Source organism: Mixophyes fleayi, chromosome 8 (assembly GCF_038048845.1).
Source record: "Mixophyes fleayi isolate aMixFle1 chromosome 8, aMixFle1.hap1, whole genome shotgun sequence".
Classification (NCBI taxonomy): Eukaryota; Metazoa; Chordata; class Amphibia; order Anura; family Limnodynastidae; genus Mixophyes; species Mixophyes fleayi.
In genome coordinates, this window is record NC_134409.1 from 141,354,085 (window position 1) to 141,377,808 (window position 23,724).

The 23,724-nt window shown below is 47.4% G+C and overlaps 3 protein-coding genes across 4 annotated transcripts; 2 read left to right on the plus strand and 1 right to left on the minus strand.

Annotated features, from left to right (window-relative positions):
- Positions 1-36: 36 nt before the first annotated feature.
- NICN1 (nicolin 1, tubulin polyglutamylase complex subunit) lies at positions 37-8,594 on the plus strand. 2 transcript variants are annotated; one of them, XM_075184150.1, is made up of 7 exons: positions 37-145; positions 2,401-2,582; positions 3,813-3,998; positions 4,557-4,670; positions 5,273-5,344; positions 7,083-7,187; positions 8,010-8,594. In XM_075184150.1, the coding sequence occupies exons 2-7, from the start codon at positions 2,451-2,453 to the stop codon at positions 8,049-8,051; spliced, it is 651 nt and encodes a 216-aa protein (XP_075040251.1). In that variant the 5' UTR covers positions 37-145; positions 2,401-2,450; the 3' UTR covers positions 8,052-8,594. The 2 variants fall into 2 exon arrangements, with proteins under 2 accessions (XP_075040251.1, XP_075040252.1); XM_075184151.1 differs by having other exon boundaries at positions 136-156.
- A 756-nt stretch (positions 8,595-9,350) lies between these two features.
- On the plus strand, positions 9,351-15,086 carry AMT (aminomethyltransferase). The gene is made up of 9 exons (XM_075183912.1): positions 9,351-9,499; positions 10,743-10,913; positions 11,130-11,210; positions 11,410-11,541; positions 11,616-11,694; positions 13,314-13,459; positions 13,564-13,744; positions 13,910-14,065; positions 14,170-15,086. Exons 1-9 carry the CDS (start codon positions 9,410-9,412, stop codon positions 14,346-14,348), a joined length of 1,215 nt encoding a protein of 404 aa, XP_075040013.1. The 5' UTR covers positions 9,351-9,409; the 3' UTR covers positions 14,349-15,086.
- Positions 15,087-15,937: 851 nt separating this feature from the next.
- On the minus strand, positions 15,938-23,657 carry TCTA (T cell leukemia translocation altered). Its single transcript, XM_075183913.1, has 3 exons — positions 23,221-23,657; positions 18,647-18,701; positions 15,938-16,843 (listed from the first exon to the last, which is right to left on the minus strand). Exons 1-3 carry the CDS (start codon positions 23,435-23,437, stop codon positions 16,801-16,803), a joined length of 315 nt encoding a protein of 104 aa, XP_075040014.1. The 5' UTR covers positions 23,438-23,657; the 3' UTR covers positions 15,938-16,800.
- Between the last annotated feature and the right edge of the window lie 67 nt (positions 23,658-23,724).

Here is a 23,724-nt window from a genome sequence, read left to right on the forward strand (position 1 = left end):
CTGTCTCCATAGAGATGGAGGCGCTGGGTCATGTGATCGCCGGCAGACATGTTTGATAAGGGCAAGTGGGTGAAGCTCATACAGGAGAGCAGCTGCGGACATGTTTAATGAGGGCACATTATTCTCTCTTCCAGGACTGACTGAGGTGAGTTCATGGTCTGTATTCTGCATTATATGTCTGTATGATACCACATGTCAGTGTATTATGTGTTATATGTCTGTATGATATCACATGTCAGTGTATTATATGTCTGTGTGATACCACATGTCAGTGTATTCTGCATTATATGTCTGTGTGATACCACATGTCAGTGTATTATGTGTTATATGTCTGTATGATACCACATGTCAGTGTATTCTGCATTATATGTCTGTGTTATACCACATGTCAGTGTATTCTGCGTTATATGTCTGTATGATACCACATGTCAGTGTATTATATGTCTGTGTGATACCACATGTCAGTGTATTCTGCATTATATGTCTGTGTGATACCACATGTCAGTGTATTATATGTCTGTGTGATATCACATGTCAGTGTATTCTGCATTATATGTCTGTATGATACCACATGTCAGTGTATTATGTGTTATATGTCTGTGTGATATCACATGTCAGTGTATTATATGTCTGTATGATATCACATGTCAGTGTATTATGTGTTATATGTCTGTGTGATATCACATGTCAGTGTATTCTGCAGGAAACACACACACACACACAAACACTTACACTCCATAGCATTAGCACCGCTGACAAGTGAAGAGAATAACATTGGTGATCTTGTTACAATGACACCTGACAAGGGGTGGGATATATTAAGCAGTGAGTGAACAGCCAGTTCTTGAAGTTGATTTGTTGGAAGAAGTAAAATAGGGCAAGTGTAAGGATCTGAGTGACTTTGACAAGGGACAAATCACAGGCTAGATGACTGGGTCAGAGCATCTCCAAAACAACAGGTCTGGTGGGTGTTCCTGGTATGCAGTGGTTAGTACCTACCTAAAGTGGTCCAAGGAAGGACAACCGGTGACCCGCTGACAGGGTCATGAGCGGCCAAGGCTCACTGATGTATGTGGGGAGTGAAGGCAGCCGGTCTGGTCCAATCCCACAGAAAAGCTCCTGTAGCACAAATTGCTGAAAAACTTAATGCTGGCTGTGATGGAAAGATGTCAGAACACACAGAGCATCGTAGCTTGCTACATATGAGGCTGCGTCAGAGTGCCCATGCTGACCACTGTCCACTGATGAAAGCTCCTAAAATGGGCACATGTAAGCACTGTGGCTCATTGGTTAGCACTTCTGCCTCACAGCACTGGGGTCATGAGTTCGATTCCCAACCATGGCCTTATCTGTGTGGAGTTTGTATGTTCTCCCTGTGTTTGTGTGGATTTCCTCCGGGTGCTCCGGTTTCCTCCCACACTCCAAAAACATACTGGTAGGTTAATTGGCTGCTATCAAAATTGACCCTAGTCTCTCCCTTTCTGTCTGTGTCTCTGTGTGTGTCTATATTAGGGAATTAAGACTGTAAGCTCCATTGGGGCAGGGACTGATGTGAATGAGTTCTATGTACAGCACTGCGGAATTAGTGGCGCTATATAAATAAATGATGATGATGATGAGCGTCAGAACTGGACCATGGAGCAATGGAAGAGGGTGGCCTGGTCTTATGACATTTTCTTTTGCATCATTGGACGGCCGGGTGCGTGTGTTAGTTGTTTTCCTGGGGATGAGATGGCACCAGGATGTACTATGGGTAGAAGCCAGGCTGGCGGAGGCCGTGTGATGCTCTGGATGATGCTCTACTGGGAAACCTTGGGTCCTGGCATTCATGTGGATGTTACTATGACACGTACCACCTACCTAAACATTGTTGCAGACCAAGTACACCCTTCATGGCAGCGGTATTACCTGATGACAGTGGCCTCTTTCACACTGCAAAAATTGTTCAGGAATGTAAGTGAGGAAATTGTGTAGTCTGCCATTATCATCAACGTTATGTTACATAACTTTATATGCAGAATATTTCCCTGTAAGTTACTATTATAATCACTGCACAGTGATGTCATCGGCTATAATTAGAAGTTGTCATTGTATAATCAGTTGAGACAATGTATTACACAACATCCAGTGTCTGAGGGAGTTCTGTCCATTGCAGTAATGTTATCACCAGCATATGCAAGAAATGTACAATTGCAAACAACATCCTGTATTACTTGTATAGAACAGGATGATATAACGCATGATAAAGCTTCACCTCTGTGTAGAAGAGAATGCAGACTATGGAAACTGTACAGGATGCCTAAACCATTGTCTTCTGCTGTTACTCTTTGCTGGTCACCTTTGATTGACACTTCTGGTGAGATCAATAATTCAGTGAATCCTAAACTTGTTTTCTTACAGAACCTCTAACCCTTCATCTCTGGCATCTAACGCTTTGTGTTCTACACGTCATGGCCCAGGAATCCGTCCCGTGCACCATACGGGCACCGGTTCCACTGCAGGTGGGCGATGTGAAGTCTGAGCTGGGCCCACCAGGTGTCAGTGTCATCGACGTCACCTTCCCCACCTCCCAGACTGTTAATGTAAGTGAGATTTATTACTATAGTACTATAGGGTATCGTTACTATACCTTCCATCCCTGTGTAACGTTATGTTCAATGCAGGCTCATAACAGAGACTCTTCTCCTGTATAATACACTTTATTGAATGATTGTCATTCATGCTGCTCAGTTCCTGCACAGAGTGTGATTAAACTGCTGGGCAGCAAGCTATTGCTCTCTGTTATCACCAGTCTTAGGTTGAGGAGATGCCGAGTGCAGTGTCCTTAGATGGGATCACTGACAGGAAATCTGCTGTGTGCAGGATAATAGCTCCCCTCAGTCACTGCTCTCTCTGCCACCAGAGTGATGGTCTCAGTATTTGTTATTGAAGTACTCTGTGCACATATATATACAGTAGTCCCAGCTCCCATCATGCCTCGCTCCGTGTACAGAGATCGAGGAGGGCACCAGGAGCACCACTGGATACGCCAGGAGTCGGGCGATACGTTTGGACCATTTGCCGGGAGAAAAAGGGCAGTTTGTTGTTTTTTTTTTGTTTTTTTGTTTTGTTATATGTGCAGGAGAACGTGTTTTTCTTATTTTAGTAATATTTTTGTACTATCATCATCATCATCATCATCATTAACATTTATTTATATAGCGCCAGCAATTTCCGTAGTGCTTTACAATTGGGAACAAATATTAATAAAACAATACTGGGTAATACATACAGACAGAGAGGTAAGAGAACCCTGCTCACAGCCTACTATCTATAGGACAATGGGAGTTTGAAACACAAGAATTAGAAGAGAGTAATCAACTTCAGTTTTTGCTGTGATAAAATCATTGACAGCCTTGGTCAGCGCAGTCTCTGTGGAGTGTTGAGAGCGGGAGTCTGACTGAAGAGGATCCAGCAGGTTGTTTGCTGTAAGAAGGTGTGTGAGGCGAGTGTAGGTAATTCTCTCGAGAAGCTTGGAGAGATGGGAGCTGGGAGATGGGAGATGGGAGATGGGAGCTGGGAGCTGGGAGATGGGAGCTGGGAGATGGGAGCTGGGAGCTGGGGCGGTGATTAGAGAGAGAGTTCGGGTCAGAATTTAGTGTTTGCAAAATAGGAGTAGGATCCAATTTCCTATTCATTATATCCACCTCCAGTAATATACTTAAACAGAACTGACCGGGGGATCAATAGGCTGATTCCTAATCTGAGTCACAACCCTCGGCCTCCCCTGAGTGACGTAGTCTGAGTGTCTCTGAATATATCACCCCCTTCAGGTACAAGAGCTCTCCTTCAGGAATTACTACACCGCTTTCCTGACTGTAAAGATCCAGCAGAGGGCGCTCTCTGACCCCTGTGCCAGGACCGGAGTGTGGCGGACTTGTGTGAGGAACCTGTGCCTCATGCCCAACGCCCACATGGAGGAGGGATCCCAAGACTATGTGTCCCTGTACAGCCAGCAGGTGAGGATGTGTAGCCCACAGATATAAAGGGGTCTACGTCTAGTAGGGGCTGCACCTCTCTAATATTATATAGAGGAGGGTGTATCTAACCAGTCATTATATTATATAAATCACTAAAGACTCTCCGTCTTGTACCCCCCCTGGCTCTGATACCGAAATCAAGAGTTAAGCCTGAAATTAATGGTTTAACCTCAAAGCTGAAGTTATGATCTGAGACTGTGGTTTGTTGAGCACCAGAGAGGGCAATTAAATGTCCCGGTCCCACCAACAGACTGCTGCCCGGGAGGGGGTTCTGTTTATCCCGCACCACATAGGCTCCTACTTCACTACATATAGTGACATATATGTATATATATGTATATATGTGTGTGTGTGTTTTTATACATAAATCCAACTACTTGGATATCTGAGCACATCCTTATTTTATTGGAAAAGATACTGATAGTTATTTACCAACATGCTGCAAATGAGTCGGTGCATAATCTGATATTATTTTAGTATAATCGTCCTCTAAGCTGATTGGTGGAAATTATACATTTGGGAATTCTCCTCCCCCAGATGCTGTGTGATACAAGTAATGTGGTCTCCATCCGTCTCATCCTACGACAGCCGTCACCTGTGTGGGTCACCTTCACCCTGGAAGATCTGCAGATCAATCCACCTGGGAGACAGGTAAGTGGTCACATGTTTCTGCCACGTAGGACAGGACCGGCCCACACGGTCCCATAATTACAGGGGAACTCTAACTCCAAGGCTGTGTCCATGCTCTGATCCTACTCATGTTCCCCAGTTGATAATAAGTATTTTTTATTCCTTCTTCTGGGTTTCAGCCAATGCCTGAAGACACATTAACAATGTGTGTAATGCCTTCTTATGGCCACGATTGTAGCTAAAATCTTAACATTGTACTTAAATTATAGAACTCACCTATAGATTGGTAATAGAGCATTGAAAACACATAAAAAAAAATGCATTGCTTAAAAATACTAAAGTGTTTGTTAGTTTTCATGCATCACGTCAGCCGGAGACGCAGGTGACAATCTTGTTGCCTTAGTTACCTTACCTGTGTCACACAGCCGGAATCTCCAATGTCTATTGATGGATAATAATTGTGAGTGACGCACCATGGTATCTCCCTCTTTATAAAGTCATCAGTCACGATGGAATAGAAGGATGTGACTTGTAATAATAATTACTTTCTGACACATGTATTATGTATATTTAGACGTGTGAGAGAAAACGCAGAACTCTGACGTTACCCTCCTGTCTTCCAGAGTCCGCAGAGGGGGTTTTCCTGGTGGATGTCTCATCTGCCCCCTAAAGAGAAGCTCCAGAACCTGCAGAAGGTGAGGCTGTAAAGTGTCAGAGAGCTCCAGACATACGACCTGTGTGGGCAGAGGAGGGACCAGGGGTGAGATAGATGAGGCCCAGATCCAACCTCATATCTCTCCAGATGTGGATACAAGAATGGAGTAGGCACGGATAGACCCGCGGCTCCGCACGCTGTTCCAGTACGAGAAGATTGATCACAGCTGAGGCAGTCTGTCTCCCTGGATCCCAGCAACAGCGCTAAGATACAGGAGAGAGAGGATCCTGAGTCCTTCCCCTACTCCAGGTCTCTGCATGGACTCCAGGGGCCGGGGAGTCTGTACAAGCTGTAGCTGTAGAGTTCCCACATGGTTTCTCTGACACTATAACATTGTTATAGGGGTCGTTGTTCACCAAAAACCCTACAGCGGAGGTGCTCAAACCCAGTCCTCAACCAACAGGTCATGTTTTCTGGATCTCTTACTGCAGAAGCAGGTGGGATAATTACTGACCCAGCCAAATAGATTAACTCACCTGTGAATGATTAAAGAAATCCTGAAAACATGACCCGTTGGTTGCTCTTGAGGACGGAGTTTGAGCAGCTCTGCCCCATAGGCTCCAAGAATGGAATATGAAGGTTTAGGATATACTGACGCTGTGGTCATTTATTAGTCCATAAGTGAGTAGTGTAGTCCCGTTGTTCTGGTCCCAGTGATAGACAGAAGTCCCTGCTTTTCCATGGCCCTTCAAAGGTGAACAGTGTTTCTACATAGGATGCCGACCCAATGCCATGACCACCTTGACTGGGATCTGACCACTATATTTCAACCCTGGTTCTCACAAAGGGATATTGGTAGATGATGTGCAAAGTAAATAGACTGTGTTTAGTCCTCCAGTCCTCCCATACTACAGGACGTACTGCCAACCTAGAGAAGTATGACTCCCAATGTGGGTACATCGCTGTTATTCAAAAAATCCAGGCTTTAAATAGAGCCACAGTGCCCCAAACGTACAAGGAGATGCACCCATTCTTGGGCTTGGCCGGATATTATAGATCTTAGTTTATACATTAGTTTTCCTTCCTCGCAGGCCAGCTAACAAACTAATTAGGATAAACTTAGGCACTAACCACATTTAGGGGACTATAGTGTGTGAGATCAAACAGGAGCTCTGTTCTTCAGTCTCTGAATGTCAGTAACACTTTGTTCTCTAAACACATAGTTCTGATGTAGGGATTGGGGCTGTCCTCTGTCTGATGCTTCTGGAAACCTGGTCTCATGAATCACATTTTCTTTTACATCATGTGGACGGCTGAGTGCGTGTGTGTCGTTTACCTGGGGAAGAGATGTGCTGGAAGAACACGTCCAAGCCATGGAGGCCCCAGGATCTGCTGCTAAAGTCTTGGTGCCAGATACTCTGACACCTTCAGAGGTCATGTGGAGTCCATGCCTCGACGGGTCAGAGATGTTTTAGTGGCACAAGGGGGATCTACACAGTATTAGGCAGGTGGTTTTAATGATGTGGCTGATCGGTGTATACAAGTGGTCAGCATACCGCTCTGGTGCTCCCCCATTGCTATTATTTTATTATTTAGAACACAGGAATCTGTATAAATATATATATATATATAGATGAATTGATCACGTTTGTAAAATGGATTATGTTTCATTTGTGTGTTAATTGTGGTGCTGATTTATTTACAGTGTGATGTTCTATAAGCGGCTCCGGTTACTCCGCACAATGAGACACATCTGACCCCATCTCCTCCTCTTCCAGGGTCTCCCAGATCCTGACCGAGTCTCCAGTGAGGTGCAGCAGATGTGGGCGCTGACAGAAGTCATGAGGTCCAATCAGAGCTCAGTGAGCGTCGGCAGGTTTGATGTGAGTGGAGCAGTCGGTTTAGGCAGAGAATCGATCTCCGGACGATTACATTGTGACAGCAGCGAGTTCACATAGGACTGACGGAAAGAGTCCCTCTTATTGCTCCAAGATTACAGTGTAGAGATGTGCTGATGTGTATTACAGATAATATCACTATAGTGAGGTATGTCTGGGATTACAGGATAATAACATCAGGTCTGCTACTACCACACTATTATAATGAATATGAGCAGTATTGTCGTGGTATCACATAGTTCTGGTTGCACCATCTCCTCTTTGCTTCATACCAGTATCCACCAGTGTCCACCAGTGTCCACCAGTATCCACCAGTGTCCACCAGTGATCTGACTCTTCTATATCCAGCGTCATCGCTGACATCCTAATAAACAGTCACCCACTGATGACTTGTCTCCTACAACCTGTTCCGATGTCATTCCCGCTTCCATCTTTCTCCGCTGCTGTCCGTACTGACGTTGGCTATATCCACTTCTCTCTTAGTTTCATCCCTCGTATGATTATAAGCTGTACGATGGGGTTACGTCCTCATGAACCTGATAATAATAATGGTGATGCGCTGGGATCTTGTCTCCTCAGTGGTGACGTGACCGGCCCTGGTACAGCACAGTGTATTCCTCTCCAGCCCTCTCCCCTCATTCCCTTTGTATCCTGTTTCACTTGCTGTGTCCCTGTATGTTTGTGTTATACAGTGTAACCCACCGTTGGGGCCATAGGCAGCGCCTGTCTACATATGACTGTTACATCACTTCCACAGCGCTGATTTGTCGCTGTCAGGATCATAACTGATTTCTATTTCCTTTTCAGGTGGACGGATGTTACGATATCAATCTCCTCTCCTACACGTGATGTCCGTGTCCTGCGTCTGGTGTTCTCTAGCTGTAGATGTGAAGACTATTAGACATGTAGAGAACACATGTAATGTAACCAGAGAGGGGACTTACCTGCTGTGCTGCCTTGTTGGATAAGGACTGACACAGACATTGGAAGGATTATATAGATCTCATAGCTGATCCTGGTGGGTTATTGGGACCCTTTAATTTAGTGTGTCCTACTTAGGACCAGTATAGATATAATGGCTGCCTGCAGAGGGCGCTCCAGCAGCTTCATGCTCTATAGTCCTTGCATTTGGAATGATTGAACATGTATGTTAAATGAACCATTATGCATGTTATTATTCCCAAAAAGATGGCTTATCTTGGAAGATTGAGATGATGTGTTTGTTATGTATTATTCTGTGTCTGATTGTAGATTCCAGGATCCCCTGATCAGATTACACCAGGGACTGACAGCCACAATTATGTAATGCAGTAATTAGAGCAGAACATCAGTGTTGTATTTGTCTCTTTGTATCCTCCACTAATGTGTAATTAAATGTTCTCAGACCAGTGATTCTATGTGACTTACTCTGCGGCACAGGTGGATTTGTCTTTTCAGTAAAACACTGGGGGGATAAATAGTGATTCTCAGGCTTCAGTGTTGCATTGTTTGCACCAACCAGCTCTGTACAATGATGTCACTTTATAAATATAACCTATAATACTATAGAACCTATAATACTATAGAATCTATAATACTATAGAATTTATAATACTCCTATAATACTATAGAACCTATAATACTCCTATAATACTATAGAATCTATAATACTATATTACTGTCATGCTGCTGTCTGGCCACATTGGGAGGTATGATTATGTAACACATATATGACGTGTGATTGCTGTACAGCACACTGGTGCCTCTCTCAGTCAGCAGATCAGGGTTGGACTTTATTATAACAATGTGGTAATAAGTCTGGGGTCTCCCACTAGCTGCTGGACTACAGATCAGGGGCCACCAGCATAGGCTATAGAGGGATAAATAAATATATACCCCCCTCAGACAGGGGGCATTGGGTACAAGCTGCTGACATCAGGCACATGAAGAACCCCCAGGAGGTGATTACACAGCACCACGTGATGGACAGATGCTTTATAATGTCACTTTATAAGGGAGCTGTCACTCAAATGACAGAGGTCTCACTGCGCATGCGCAGTCCCGAATGGAGGCTCGCTGTCTGGGCATGCGCAGACACAGCTGGAGGCGCGCACACTGGGCATGCGCAGACACAGCGGGAGGCGCGCTCTCTGGGCATGCGCAGACACAGCTGGAGGCGCGCTCTCTGGGCATGCGCAGTGCGGTCTCTACCTGCGGGCGGTGTGAGGATGAGCTGGGCCCGGGCGGTCGGTGCTGGAGTCTGGAGATCGGGGCTGACCGGGAGCAGAGGGCAGGAGAGATGGCAGAGCGGGGGCCAGGTATCCCCAAGCACAGCCCCTCACTGGCTGAGTGATAATCACTGGAGGGGGAGGGGGGGTATTATATATATTATACACCTACCTACCTGTGGGAGCATGACACATATACACCATATATATATATATATATATATATATATATATATATATATATATATATATATTCATATATATACACCTGATGTGCCATATTCCCATATATATATATATATATATACCTACCTACCTGTGGGAGCATGACACATCATGTGTGTGTGTGTGTGTGTGTGTGTGTGTGTGTGTGTATATATATATATAATATTACATGGAGGTGCACCTTGCTCTTCCATCAGTGGCAGTCTGTGTATGTATATATATATATATATATATATATAATTACATGGAGGTGCACCTTGCTCTTCCATGTGTGACAGGTGCAGCCTGTATGGGGTGATCGGGCTCAGTTTATTCTTCCGGCCAAAGGTTGACAATCTGCTGACGCTGCGATGTGATGGGAGAAACGTTCAGTTATTCAGGGAACAATAACCTCAGGTCTCCACCATCATCCTTTATCTCATACTCTGTGTTACTATCTAGTAACCGGTGCTGGGTGTAGGAGAAACCTTCCAGGAGACGTTGTAGAGCAGACTGGAGCTCCGGCGTCTCCATGTGACCGGCTCCAGCGCTGACCTGGAGGACACAGTGTCACCTCCTCTATGGGCCACACTTAGTTGAGCGCAATTTGCGGCCCAAACATCCCTGTGAGTTGAGGCCTCCAAGTTGTGCTCTTGGTTATTTTGCATCTTAAGATACATGAACATAGAATCCGCCACGTCTACATGTGTCAGTCATCATCCACTGGATGATCAATGTAAAAAGTAAATAAAACAACCTGCACAAATAACCCTGATAGCACTGGGGTCATCCTACACCCCCTGGGGGTGAGTGTTGGGGTATTAATGGAATAAGATGAATAAGACTTTGCTGTAATCTCTAATGTTCTGACATATACGGCTCCAGCTGAGTAGGTGAGTGGTTTAAACCTGACATCAGTGGGTACAAGTTCACCTTCCATTAATGGAGCTAAATATTTAGGGGGGATCCTATAAAAACGGAGGAATCTGAAAATGGTTTTAAAAAGAAATGTTTGGAACAACGATAGTTTCGCACCATATTCTACCAGACATCCTCGGAGGTGGAGGGTTAGATGCGATGAAATATTGTAGGTGTATTTGTATTAAGTCTCCTCCGTCTCCTGCTTCAGGCAGATGCCGCCCGTCGCACAGCGCTGTACGACTTTCACCGCGCCCATGGCGGGAAGATGGTGGAATTTGCCGGATGGAGCCTTCCGGTGCAGTATAAAGACAGTCACATCGCTTCCCACCTGCACACCCGCCAGCACAGCTCCCTGTTTGACGTCTCTCATATGCTCCAGGTAAACAGTTACCCTGTAGGATTATAAGGGTCACTGAGAGGGAGATCACCTGCATAGCCAACACCGTTTGGTAGAAGATGAGTTTTGTTTAGTAGATATAAAAGGCCCCGTCCTCTGTATATTGTATGGTTGGAGGTTGTAGACACTGGTGGGAGAAGAGAAGTCAACGGTATTTGGTAAATGACTTCATTTAACAAAGTCTTTATTGTATTTAAGTCCAGGGTACATGGAAAAGATGGTGTTGCTTTTATGGAGAGTCTGGTGGTGGGAGACATCGCTGAACTAAAGGACAATCAGGTGGGTTGTTGCTGATTCACACATTATCCTGCTTATTCCTGTCTGACAGGTGTGAGCCGTTGGTTGGTGATTATAGAGCACTGTAATCCCTGTCTTTGTGGATCATTTTGTGTTTATTTGGTCCTTACTTGTATCACTGCCCTACGGAGAGAGATCTCACTGCCTATGACTAGTAACGTACTTGGTGTCACGCCTGCAGGGTACGCTGTCCCTCTTCACCAATGAGAATGGTGGGATCATCGATGACCTTATTGTCAACAGAACCTCCGAGGGTTTCCTCTACGTGGTGTCCAACGCTGGCTGTGCGGAGAAAGACTCCGCCCACATGCAGGTAACGTCCGCCATCTTATCGCTGACCTGAACACCCAGCGGGACCGAGACTGATCATCTCTGTGTCTCCTCCAGAACAAACAGCGCGAGTTCAAGGCGGCCGGACGGGACGTGGATGTAGAAGTTTTGGACTTTGCACTGTTGGCCGTACAAGGTGACGTCACACTACGTAGTGCGAGGGTTAAATAATCTTATCCGCAGACCAGGCAGAAGTAAAGCAGGAAGCTGTGTGACCTGGTGCAGTAACAGTTACACAGAACTGAGAGCAGTGATTGTAGCCCCATCAGTCAAACTATTTAACCAACCACCGCTGCAACTCCAGGTGGATGTAGTTCTACTCCCCAGGATAGGCCGTAGGGAAGAGTCTTCACTATGGGAGTCATAGAAATGACAATATCTTGGGAAGAATTAATTTTCTGTAGGAAGATCACGTCAGACAAACCTGGGACCGGTAACTAATACAATAGATCAGTGGATAAAGCTTATTCAGATTGTAAGAAGACAGTTTATATAGTATCTCACAATGGATTCCGTAACAACATCCTTTGATTAACTCAGTGATGTGTAATGGATAAAGATCTGACTGAAGGATGGGAGACATCTCGTGGTGGTGACTGGTGTAAGCTCAGAGGACATCAGTCCTGGGTGCAGCCTTAATATCTCCATTAGTGATATTACTTGTGGTCTGCAAGGTGTCGTTTTGCAGGTACTAATCTCTGTGACCGGGTTTATACCACTGACGTTTACAGATTTGCTTTGGGAATTAACATTTTTGAGAAATAGGAATTTTTTATGAAGCAAATGTCTGTGAGTGAAATAAGCAGAGGACGTATAGATGTGTTGTGTCCTGTGGTAAAGGAGCTGTATGATATTGTGATTACAGAGCTGGGAGAATAATGACTTGGTGAGATAGACCCATCTAGTGCAGCAAAGGAAAAGGGGGAGAAAGAGAACAGACACCAGATAACGGGTCCTAGAGGGAGTCGGACACAAAAATAAAGTGACATTAACAAATATGTAATCAAGTAAAAAAAATATAGTACATCAATTTATATGAAGAAGGGTCAGGTGCCATCTGGGAAAGGACAGTTAAGTGTTTATATGATAGATCAGGGTCACTTGTTTAGAAAGCTGAAGGAATCCGAGGGGAAATGTGGTGTGAAATCGGTGTGAGACACAGGACCCTATGAGGGGAAATGTTTATACTGATATCTGGCGGTATAAGGTCTGGTGTAATAACACCCAGACACTAATTAGCAGCTAATAGGATATCACATCTGCATGGACGTGAGAGACCCAGGAGTGCAGAGATGACCTGTTCACTGGATATAAGAAAATAGAGCTTTTAGTACGTTTCCTGCTGAAAAAAACAAGGATACCTCAATCATTCAACCGTTACTCTGGTATTGACTACAGAGCCTTATCCAAGATGGCCGCCTGAGTCACCTGTTTGATTGCTACAGCTCAGACCTGCTCAGTTATAATCCGTTACTACAATGCTGACACCAGAGCACCCTCTCATGGTGGATTATTATGAATTAAGATCACATGAGCTGCTATGTAGAGAATCTTTTGAGGTTTAGACTGATCAGTCCTCCCGTCTTGTGTGTAAGATACCTCTATAGGCTGAGTCATTAGAGCATGGAGGTATCATGAGTGCAGTTCCTGAATACATCCCAAACAGCTTTCCCAGATCCATATCCCGTGGTCCCCAGTCGCGGTTGTGAGGTTTAGATCTGAGCAATGTTTTGAATCCTCCTTTTTGGGTTTCAGGTCCGTCCACTGCTGACGTTCTCCAAGCTGGACTGAGCGACAATCTTTCCAAACTGGCGTTTATGACGGGTGTAACCACAAGTGTGTTTGGCATCCCCGGCTGCCGGGTCACCCGTTGTGGGTACACAGGCGAGGATGGGGTGGAGGTAGGTAGAGAAGATGAGATGTAATATTGTTACTCCCTCCAACCTCTCCGCTACGTCCTCTGCCACATGCTGTATGTGTAATAGATGTTTTCCTATCTCACCAGATCTCGGTCCTTGGTAACAGAGCGGTGGAACTGGCGGAGAAGCTCCTGCAGAACCCAGAAGTGAAGCTGGCTGGTCTGGCAGCACGAGATAGTCTGCGACTTGAGGCCGGCCTCTGCCTCTATGGCAATGACATCGATGAGACCACCAGTCCGGTGGAGGCCAGCTTGGTGTGGACCTTAGGTGTGTTGGATAAAGATGGCTGCACCCACGAGTCCTCAGCACGTCTGCCGGCCTCATTCGTGTGTAATCCGACGAGTGGGACGGGTCAGAACCTGTCTGTCACATTGTAGCAGGTAGATTTGGGCCCAGATACAATGTAACAAACCTTACGTCACCTTACTGCAGGTAAACGTCGCAGAACCGCCATGGATTTTCCCGGGGCCGCGGTAATTGTGCCTCAGATTAAGGGAAAGGTGACGCGGAAACGGGTTGGATTGACCTCCACTGGGCCTCCAGTTCGGCAACACACCCAGATATTAAACCCAGAGGGGCGTCTCATTGGTGAGTAGAGAGGTTCATGGTGCTGTAGGATCCGCAGATCCCTGATGCCGGTTATTGTGTCAGACGTGGATCACAGGTCTGTACTTGTCTTATTTTATCCCCAGGAGAGGTAACCAGCGGCTGCCCCTCACCCTGCTTACGGCAGAATGTGGCTATGGGATATATAGATCCAGAATATGCAAAACCGGGCACCGCGGTGCGACTGGAGGTCAGGAAGAAACTGGTTGATGGCGTTACCAGCAAACTGCCATTTGTGCCATCCAAATATTATACCATTAAATGAAGAGGCAGAGAGGAATGACTGTCAGCACTGCCATCCAACCCAGCGCTATCAGTCTCCCCATATGGTGTAACCCCGGCTCCCGCTGTACAATCCGGGCACAGCGCTGTGTATCCGCTCTGCTCTAATACATTTCAGGTGGTCTCCGTCCCACCTCACAAACCCATCTCAGGTGATCCGTTCACTCAGGAATCAATTTGTAAATGTGCCCAAAAAAAAAAATCAAACATTCCTCCTCTAAGTGGGGGGGGATGGGGTCCTGCTCCGAACTGACTGATCTCATCCTATGAACTAGCACTTTTTGTAACCCTTTCAGGTGTAGCGTTTTCTGAATTTTATACGGTTTCTACTCTTTACTGGCCTAGATTATATATCGGTGTTATTAATGGTTGTTGTTCGTGTGAGACGACAGAACTGTAGTTCAGGCTCCAGCATATTACAGACTATAGAAACGTCCACAAGATCTATGAGAGGATGTGATTTCCAGGACGCTCTGTCCCGTATTAATCTTCTGTTCCACACAATGGAAGCTGCAACTACTGCACATAATGAGCAGCGGTGGGACAATAACTCAGAGGGTCTGTATATGAGCAATAATTTGGGAGGGTACTAATTGTTAGAAACATTACCTAGGTGTACAGCGCCGTCTACTAATGACAGAATACTGCACTTAAACTGTAATTTGCTACAAAATTGTATCAATAAACACTAAATTGAGGATTGTTTCCTCCCTCATAATTATATCGGTGTACTTACAAGTGTGTCGGAGAGAGGCGAGTGTGCCCGTACATCTATGTCTGGAATTGTTGGCAGACGGTAAGTTGGAAGTGGTTGGTTTTCTTCACAGATCCTAGGCCCAGTCTGTCAATGTGAGTTATCAGAGAACAGGCACCTGAGCCCCCTCTCACCTCTCCCGAACCACAAGAGGCAGCTACAGTTACACATAATAGATAGAACGGCCTATACAGCGATGCCCAAGGACGTGGTAGGTACTGGACAACGATGGATACTTCTGCCCTGTGAAGTATTTCAAATCTAAGGTTCTGAAATCACCAAAAAATGATTCCAAAGCTCTGCTGCTGGGACTGGGCCATAGACGGAAACATTCACCATCTCCTGGTCCATCATCTTTTACCACTACCTGGGCTTCTTGTATTTGGCTGATGTATCCATCAGTGATCATCGTCCCCTTGTATACCGTACTATTATCTGGTGGCCGACCCTCTCCCCAACCTGACAGTCACCATTTCTAGGTCCCTATATAGTGTGATAAGTGGGGTGATCGTGTGCAGGAGTCTTCTGTTGTGGGAACAGTGTATCTAGCAAGTTATATCATGAACTAAACGTGTTCTATGGTAACCTCACTGCTGGGTGTATACAGTAATCTCTGAGCTCCTGAGAAGCTGCTGTTACCATGATACGATATGATGACGATAGAAGTGTCTCTTACACGGACTACACACAACACTGAGTGGCTCATACAGTAACTACGAGATGTACGACATGTTGCTCATGTACTTAATGTGCCTGGAGTCCTCCTGGGTTTATGCTGACACAGAAGTATAATAATTCTCATATAATGAGGTCAGGACTCATCATTATTGTTGTATTTATTCAAATTTAAGTTACTCCAAATTCATCACAACTGAATCAGCCGTCGGTCGGTCTGTTCTCATTTACATAAACCAGCATCAGTCGTCCACTAGAATCCATATAAATCAGTTACAGCAGCATATTAAAATGAAGCGGCAAAGCTTCCGCCTCACAAGCGATGGGAGGACGCTCTCCGGTATCGCCAAAGAGTTCATGCAAAATTGACAAAAAGTTTTGTTTTTTTTCCAACTCTGTTTTTTGTCCTCCTTTATAGACACGTTATATCATTGTTTTATTTCAGCTAAAATTATGGCACATAAAAAAAAAGACCATTTGTCCCTGAAGGCACGAACCATACAAACCTCCTAAACTAAATATATTACTGATTTTGTTTTTATAATGAGAAGCATTTAGATGAAGCCCTTTAGAAGCCAATATAGGTTGTGTTTCCGATCCTCTACCGCCCCCCGGAGGTGTGAGGGTGGAAGTGGTGAGTTATACATTAGGGCATCTGTCGGTATATACATTCTACAACAAGAAATCTATTATACAGAGAGTGATGACAACAATCGTCCTTTCTGCAAGATCGCTACGGACGAGAGGTAAAATGCAGCCATTGCTATATCAGACATGATGGAGATATGAAGCCCTAATAATTAGACGCTATTATTACATTCACTCCAACACTAACTATTATTAGATCAGCATCATATTATGTGGTCGGATGGTGGCGGATCGGTATGCAGACCCGAGGGTCTATCAGTCCTTCAGACGTCCCGTTCTCCTGACGGTCTTCTCCAATCCAGGGACGGGCAGCTGGGAGCCTGATGTAACACCCAGGGGCTGGAGTACCAACGATACCTTATTCCTGGTGTGTTTTTAAGGATTCTGTACTTGAGCTCTCCCTGAAAGATATAAATGTGACAGTTATCACCTTCACTGTGACCAGGTACCTTGTCTATAAGAGGGGTCCTGGTCTCTTACGGCCTAGATCCTACTGATGGACACTGACACTTATACCCTACACTGACGGACACTCAGCATTTATAGAGGGGATAACAGATCTGCGAACACTGGGCCGACAAAAGGCTGAAAACCAAAAGCACCCATAAAAATGTAAACTTAGGAGGATTGAGAGAGCAGCAGCCGCACATAACGGCTTCAGTAAGTTCTAAACCTACAGACTTACAGAGGGTTATAAGAAAAGTCCATATTAAGGAATGTATGAGCCAGAAGGGTGATACCACTAACCCCTGAGAAGGATACACTGATTTCTAGACATTCACCGTCTAGGACCAATCCAGGCTTCATGATATCACTATATCCAGTCGTTTGAGACATTAGTAGAGGAAGATCTTAACCCATTGAGGGGGGATTGTGCGTCTCAACAGAACGAGCATAGGAATTTTGTCTCTAAAAGAATATCTGTGTTTTATTACTTGCCTAAAGCTGATATAGGTGTAACCCACCCACCTGAAGACCCCCTGTGTCGGGAGTAGGACCTCTCACCTCCACATATCCTCTCACTATGCAGATCTGGAATATTTTAGACTTCTGGAATGACGGTCTTATAATGACCACACGTGACGTCAGATCATCACATTCATCAACATGTCATACATGTATATAAACATGTTGGACATCTTTCAACTAATTTTGGTGACTTTAATTCTAGTCAGGTTGATCTCATTGTTAAAAGATTTGAATCTATTTTAAAACACAATTTGTTTTGATTTGAGGGTTCCTACTATAGACAAAATAGTGGCACAGCGATGGGTACGACTTTCGTGCCCCGTTTTGCATATTTGTACCTGGCAAAATGGGAAAATAATTCTTTCTGGCAGAACAACATATTGACATAGATATAGAGATGTATTTGCGGTCTGGAGAGGAAAACAGACAACCCTCAATGATTTCATTGCACATGAAAATGCTAATAACCGAATCTTGAAGTTTACTGGAGATATTAAAAAAAAAACATTGTCTAGATTTGGAAATTATGATAAACATTGGTCAGATTAGTACAACTTTTAATAAAGCACTGGATTGTAACCTTTTATTTTGAATGGATGTTCAATTAGGAACTTTTCAAATGATCTACACTAAAGGATTCTTAGAAGGATAACATACTGTCTAATGTGCTTGGTTCCAGTAATACCAATTGTACTGTCTTTAGGTCTGATTCTTATAAGTTGTAATAAATACAAAATTTACAATTTGTTACAATAGCTTTTAATGCATTTGTCACTGTTTGGAATAGAGAGATAACATGTTTGCACTACAGTAGTATTTACATAACGTCATTATTTCTGCCAGGGACCCTTTAAATAAACAATGATGAACGCAATGTACTTTTTATATCGGACAATGTATTTTCCTATACAAGGAAGAGACTGATTCATCCCCACACAAGGAAATAATGCACCAATTTCTTACCCAAGAACGTTTAATCACCATATTGCCAAACATCAATAAATCTGATAAACACACAATGATCACACTTCCTGTGTAATAAAGGTGATGTGTACAGATTGTGCAATGACAACACTGTACAGGGGACAGAGGACAACATGTATTTAACCCCTTGTTGTCTGGAAGTCACAGAGGTACACAGCACACAATTCTATGTCTTGGTATCTCCATCATTGTACCAGCTCCAGTCATATAACACTGACTGCAACAATGAGCCCCCCTCATAGCATACTCACCATATGGGGAAACATGAGGGGTACTCCGGGGTGCCTCCGTTCTGTCCCCCCATACCTAGAGACCAAGAACAGGGAGGAGTCAGAGGTCACATTTACAGTATGACATTATCACTGGTTACAGTATGGAGTTATCTGGTTCTATAGGTCAGCTATAATGTTGTGTGCGTCCAGCGTATAAGTACCGAAAGAATCAATAAATAGACACATTCCTGATAAAGACACAGACTTTGGCCACGCCATGTGGTGCTGACCAGTACACCATAGTGTGTCTTAGTGACTGGCCTATAATGAGACATAGTGAGGGGGAGTCTTACACAGCAACATGTGGGAAAGAACAAAATATATATTTTAATAATGTACACTACACTGGGGGTAACATGAGGCAGCTGCAGGTGTAATCAGTGTGCGGCTCCCCCTGGTGGTGGGATGAGGCATCGGCAGGTGTAATCAGTGTCTATCTCTCCCTTATGGTGGGATGAGGGAGCGCAGGTGTAATCACTGTGTATGGCTCCCCCTGGTGGTGGGATGAGGCAGCTGCAGGTGTAATCAGTGTGCGGCTCCCCCGGCGGTGGGATGAGGCATCGGCAGGTGTAATCAGTGTATGGCTCCCCCTGGTGGTGGGATGAGGGAGCGCAGGTGTAATCACTGTGTATGGCTCCCCCTGGTGGTGGGATGAGGCAGCTGCAGATGTAATCAGTGTATGGCTCCCCCTGGTGGTGGGATGAGGCAGCTGCAGGTGTAATCAGTGTATGGCTCCCCCTGGTGATGGGATGAGGGAGCTGCAGGTGTAATCAGTGTATGGCTCCCCCTGGTGATGGGATGAGGGAGCTGCAGGTGTAATCAGTGTATGGCTCCCCCTGGTGGTGGGATGAGGCAGCTGCAGGTGTAATCAGTGTATGGCTCCCCCTGGTGGTGGGATGAGGCAGCTGCAGGTGTAATCAGTGTATGGCTCCCCCTGGTGGTGGGATGAGGCAGCTGCAGGTGTAATCAGTGTATGGCTCCCCCTGGTGGTGGGATGAGGCAGCTGCAGGTGTAATCAGTGTATGGCTCCCCCTGGTGATGGGATGAGGGAGCTGCAGGTGTAATCAGTGTCTGGCTCCCCCTGGCGGTGGGATGAGGCAGCTGCAGGTGTAATCAGTGTATGGCTCCCCCTGGTGGTGGGATGAGGCAGGTGCAGTTGTACTCAGTGTATGGCTCCCCCTGCCAGTGGGATGAAGCAGCTGCAGGTATAATCAGTGTATGGCTCCTCCTTGTGGTGGGAAGAGGCAGCTACAGGTGTAGCTGCAGGTATAATCAGTGTATGGCTCCCCCTGGTGGTGGGATGAGGTGTAATCAGTGTCTGGCTCCCCCTGGTGGTGGAATGAGGCAGCTAAAGGTGTAATCAGTGTGTATGGCTCCCCCTGGTGGTGGGATGAGGGAGCTGCAGGTGTAATCAGTGTATATGGCTCCCCCTGGTGGTGGGATGAGGGAGCTGCAGGTGTAATGAGTGCATGGCTCCCCCTGGTGGTGGGATGAGGCAGCTGCAGGTGTAATCAGTGTATGGCTCCCCCTGGTGATGGGATGAGGGAGCTGCAGGTGTAATCAGTGTCTGGCTCCCCCTGGCGGTGGGATGAGGCAGCTGCAGGTGTAATCAGTGTATGGCTCCCCCTGGTGGTGGGATGAGGCAGGTGCAGTTGTACTCAGTGTATGGCTCCCCCTGCCAGTGGGATGAAGCAGCTGCAGGTATAATCAGTGTATGGCTCCTCCTTGTGGTGGGAAGAGGCAGCTACAGGTGTAGCTGCAGGTATAATCAGTGTATGGCTCCCCCTGGTGGTGGGATGAGGTGTAATCAGTGTCTGGCTCCCCCTGGTGGTGGAATGAGGCAGCTAAAGGTGTAATCAGTGTGTATGGCTCCCCCTGGTGGTGGGATAAGGGAGCTGCAGGTGTAATCAGTGTATATGGCTCCCCCTGGTGGTGGGATGAGGGAGCTGCAGGTGTAATGAGTCTATGGCTCCCCCTGGCGGTGGGATAAGGCAGTGGCAGGTATAATATCTGTGTATGGCTCCCCCTGGTGGTAGGATGAGGAGCTGCAGGTGTAATCAGTGTATGGCTCCCCTGGTGGTAGGATGAGGCAGCTGCAGGTGTAATCAGTGTCTGGCTCCCCCTGGCGGTGGGATGAGGGAGCTGCAGGTATAATCAGTGTGTGGCTCTCCCTGGTGGTAGGATGAGGAGCTGCAGGTGTAATCAGTGTGTGTGTGGCTCCCCCTGGTGGTGGGATGAGGGAGCTGCAGGTGTAATCACTGTGTCTGGCTCCACCTGGTGGTGGGATGAGGGAGCTGCAGGTGTAATCACTGTGTCTGGCTCCCCCTGGTGGTGGTATGAGGCAGCTGCAGGTGTAATCAGTGTATGGCTCCCCCTGATGGTGGGATGAGGCAGCTGCAGGTGTAATCAGTGTGTATTGCTCCCCCCGGTGGTGGCATGAGGGAGCTGCAGGTGTAATCAGTGTATGGCTCCCCCTGGTGGTGGGATGAGGGAGCTGCAGGTATAATATCTGTGTATGGCTCCCCCTGGTGGTGGGATGAGGCCGCTGCCGGTGTAATCAGTATCTGGCTCCCCCTGGTGGTGGGATGAGGTGTAATCAGTGTCTGGCTCCCCCTGGTGGTGGGATGAGGCAGCTAAAGGTGTAATCAGTGTGTATGGCTCCCCCTGGTGGTGGGATGAGGGAGCTGCAGGTGTAATCAGTGTATATGGCTCCCCCTGGTGGTGGGATGAGGGAGCTGCAGGTGCAATGAGTGTATGGCTCCCCCTGGCGGTGGGATAAGGCAGTGGCAGGTATAATATCTGTGTATGGCTCCCCCTGGTGGTAGGATGAGGAGCTGCAGGTGCAATGAGTGTATGGCTCCCCCTGGCGGTGGGATGAGGCAGTGGCAGGTATAATATCTGTGTATGGCTCCCCCTGGTGGTAGGATGAGGAGCTGCAGGTGTAATCAGTGTATGGCTCCCCCTGGCGGTGGGATGAGGGAGCTGCAGGTGTAATCAGTGTCTGGCTCCCCCTGGTGGTGGGATGAGGCCGCTGCCGGTGTAATCAGTGTCTGGCTCCCCCTGGTGGTGGGATGAGGTGTAATCAGTGTCTGGTTCCCCCTGGTGGTGGGATGAGGCAGCTAAAGGTGTAATCAGTGTGTATGGCCCCCCCCTGGTGGTGGGATGAGGGAGCTGCAGGTGTAATCAGTGTATATGGCTCCCCCTGGTGGTGGGATGAGGGAGCTGCAGGTGTAATCAGTGTCTGGCTCCCCCTGGTGGTGGGATGAGGGAGCTGCAGGTATAATATCTGTGTATGGCTCCCCCTGGTGGTGGGATGAGGCCGCTGCCGGTGTAATCAGTATCTGGCTCCCCCTGGTGGTGGGATGAGGTGTAATCAGTGTCTGGCTCCCCCTGGTGGTGGGATGAGGCAGCTAAAGGTGTAATCAGTGTGTATGGCTCCCCCTGGTGGTGGGATGAGGGAGCTGCAGGTGTAATCAGTGTATATGGCTCCCCCTGGTGGTGGGATGAGGGAGCTGCAGGTGCAATGAGTGTATGGCTCCCCCTGGCGGTGGGATAAGGCAGTGGCAGGTATAATATCTGTGTATGGCTCCCCCTGGTGGTAGGATGAGGAGCTGCAGGTGCAATGAGTGTATGGCTCCCCCTGGCGGTGGGATGAGGCAGTGGCAGGTATAATATCTGTGTATGGCTCCCCCTGGTGGTAGGATGAGGAGCTGCAGGTGTAATCAGTGTATGGCTCCCCCTGGCGGTGGGATGAGGGAGCTGCAGGTGTAATCAGTGTCTGGCTCCCCCTGGTGGTGGGATGAGGCCGCTGCCGGTGTAATCAGTGTCTGGCTCCCCCTGGTGGTGGGATGAGGTGTAATCAGTGTCTGGTTCCCCCTGGTGGTGGGATGAGGCAGCTAAAGGTGTAATCAGTGTGTATGGCCCCCCCCTGGTGGTGGGATGAGGGAGCTGCAGGTGTAATCAGTGTATATGGCTCCCCCTGGTGGTGGGATGAGGGAGCTGCAGGTGTAATCAGTGTCTGGCTCCCCCTGATGGTGGGATGAGGCAGCTACAGGTGTAATCAGTGTGTGGCTCTTCCTGGTGGTAGGATTAGGAGCTGCAGGTGTAATCAGTGTGTGTGTGTGTGGCTCCCCCTGGTGGTGGGATAAGGGAGCTGCAGGTGTAATCACTGTGTCTGGCTCCCCCCGGTGGTGGCATGAGGGAGCTGCAGGTGTAATATCTGTGTATGGCTCCCCCTGGCGGTGGGATGAGGGAGCTGCAGGTGTATTCAGTGTCTAGCTCCCCCTGGTGGTGGGATGAGGGAGCTGCAGGTATAATCTCTGTGTATGGCTCCCCCTGGTGGTGGGATGAGGGAGCTGCAGGTGTAATCAGTGTCTGGCTCCCCCTGGTGGTGGGATGAGGGAGCTGCAGGTGTAATCAGTGTCTGGCTCCCCCTGGTGGTGGGATGAGGGAGCTGCAGGTGTAATCAGTGTCTGGCTCCCCCTGGTGGTGGGATGAGGCCGCTGCCGGTGTAATCAGTGTCTGGCTCCCCCTGGCGGCAGAGCACCACTCACCCTGCCGGTAGTACAGCCCGTTGACCGTGGGCCCGTAGCTCCTCCAGGCCAGCTGGATGGCGGTGACACTGAGCACGATCCAGGCCAGCAGCACCTTGAAGAGCGCGGCTCTCAGGTCGTTGTTCTCCCACTCCCGGGAGAAGTCAGCGCTGAGGGACATCAGGCCGCCCAGGACCTGACCCACCAGCTCGGAGCCCCACTCCGCCTCCTCCGCCATCTTATTCACCCACTACCGGCCGCCATCGGCAGATTCCACAGACAGCCGCGGCACCCGGAGAAATCAGCGCACGGACCGGACCAGCAGAGCCGCAGTCCGGGATTACAGCCACCGCTAACCGCCCGAACGTACCGGGAACCGGGGTCACAGGCTCGAATCAGCCACCGCCAACCGACAGACACGTCGCCCCGCCCCTTTACCCGCCACTCACAGCTAGTGGGTGTGGCTTGTCCTGGACCAGGACCCGCCCAGTGCAGACAGGGCGTCACGTGACTCTCTTGTGTCAG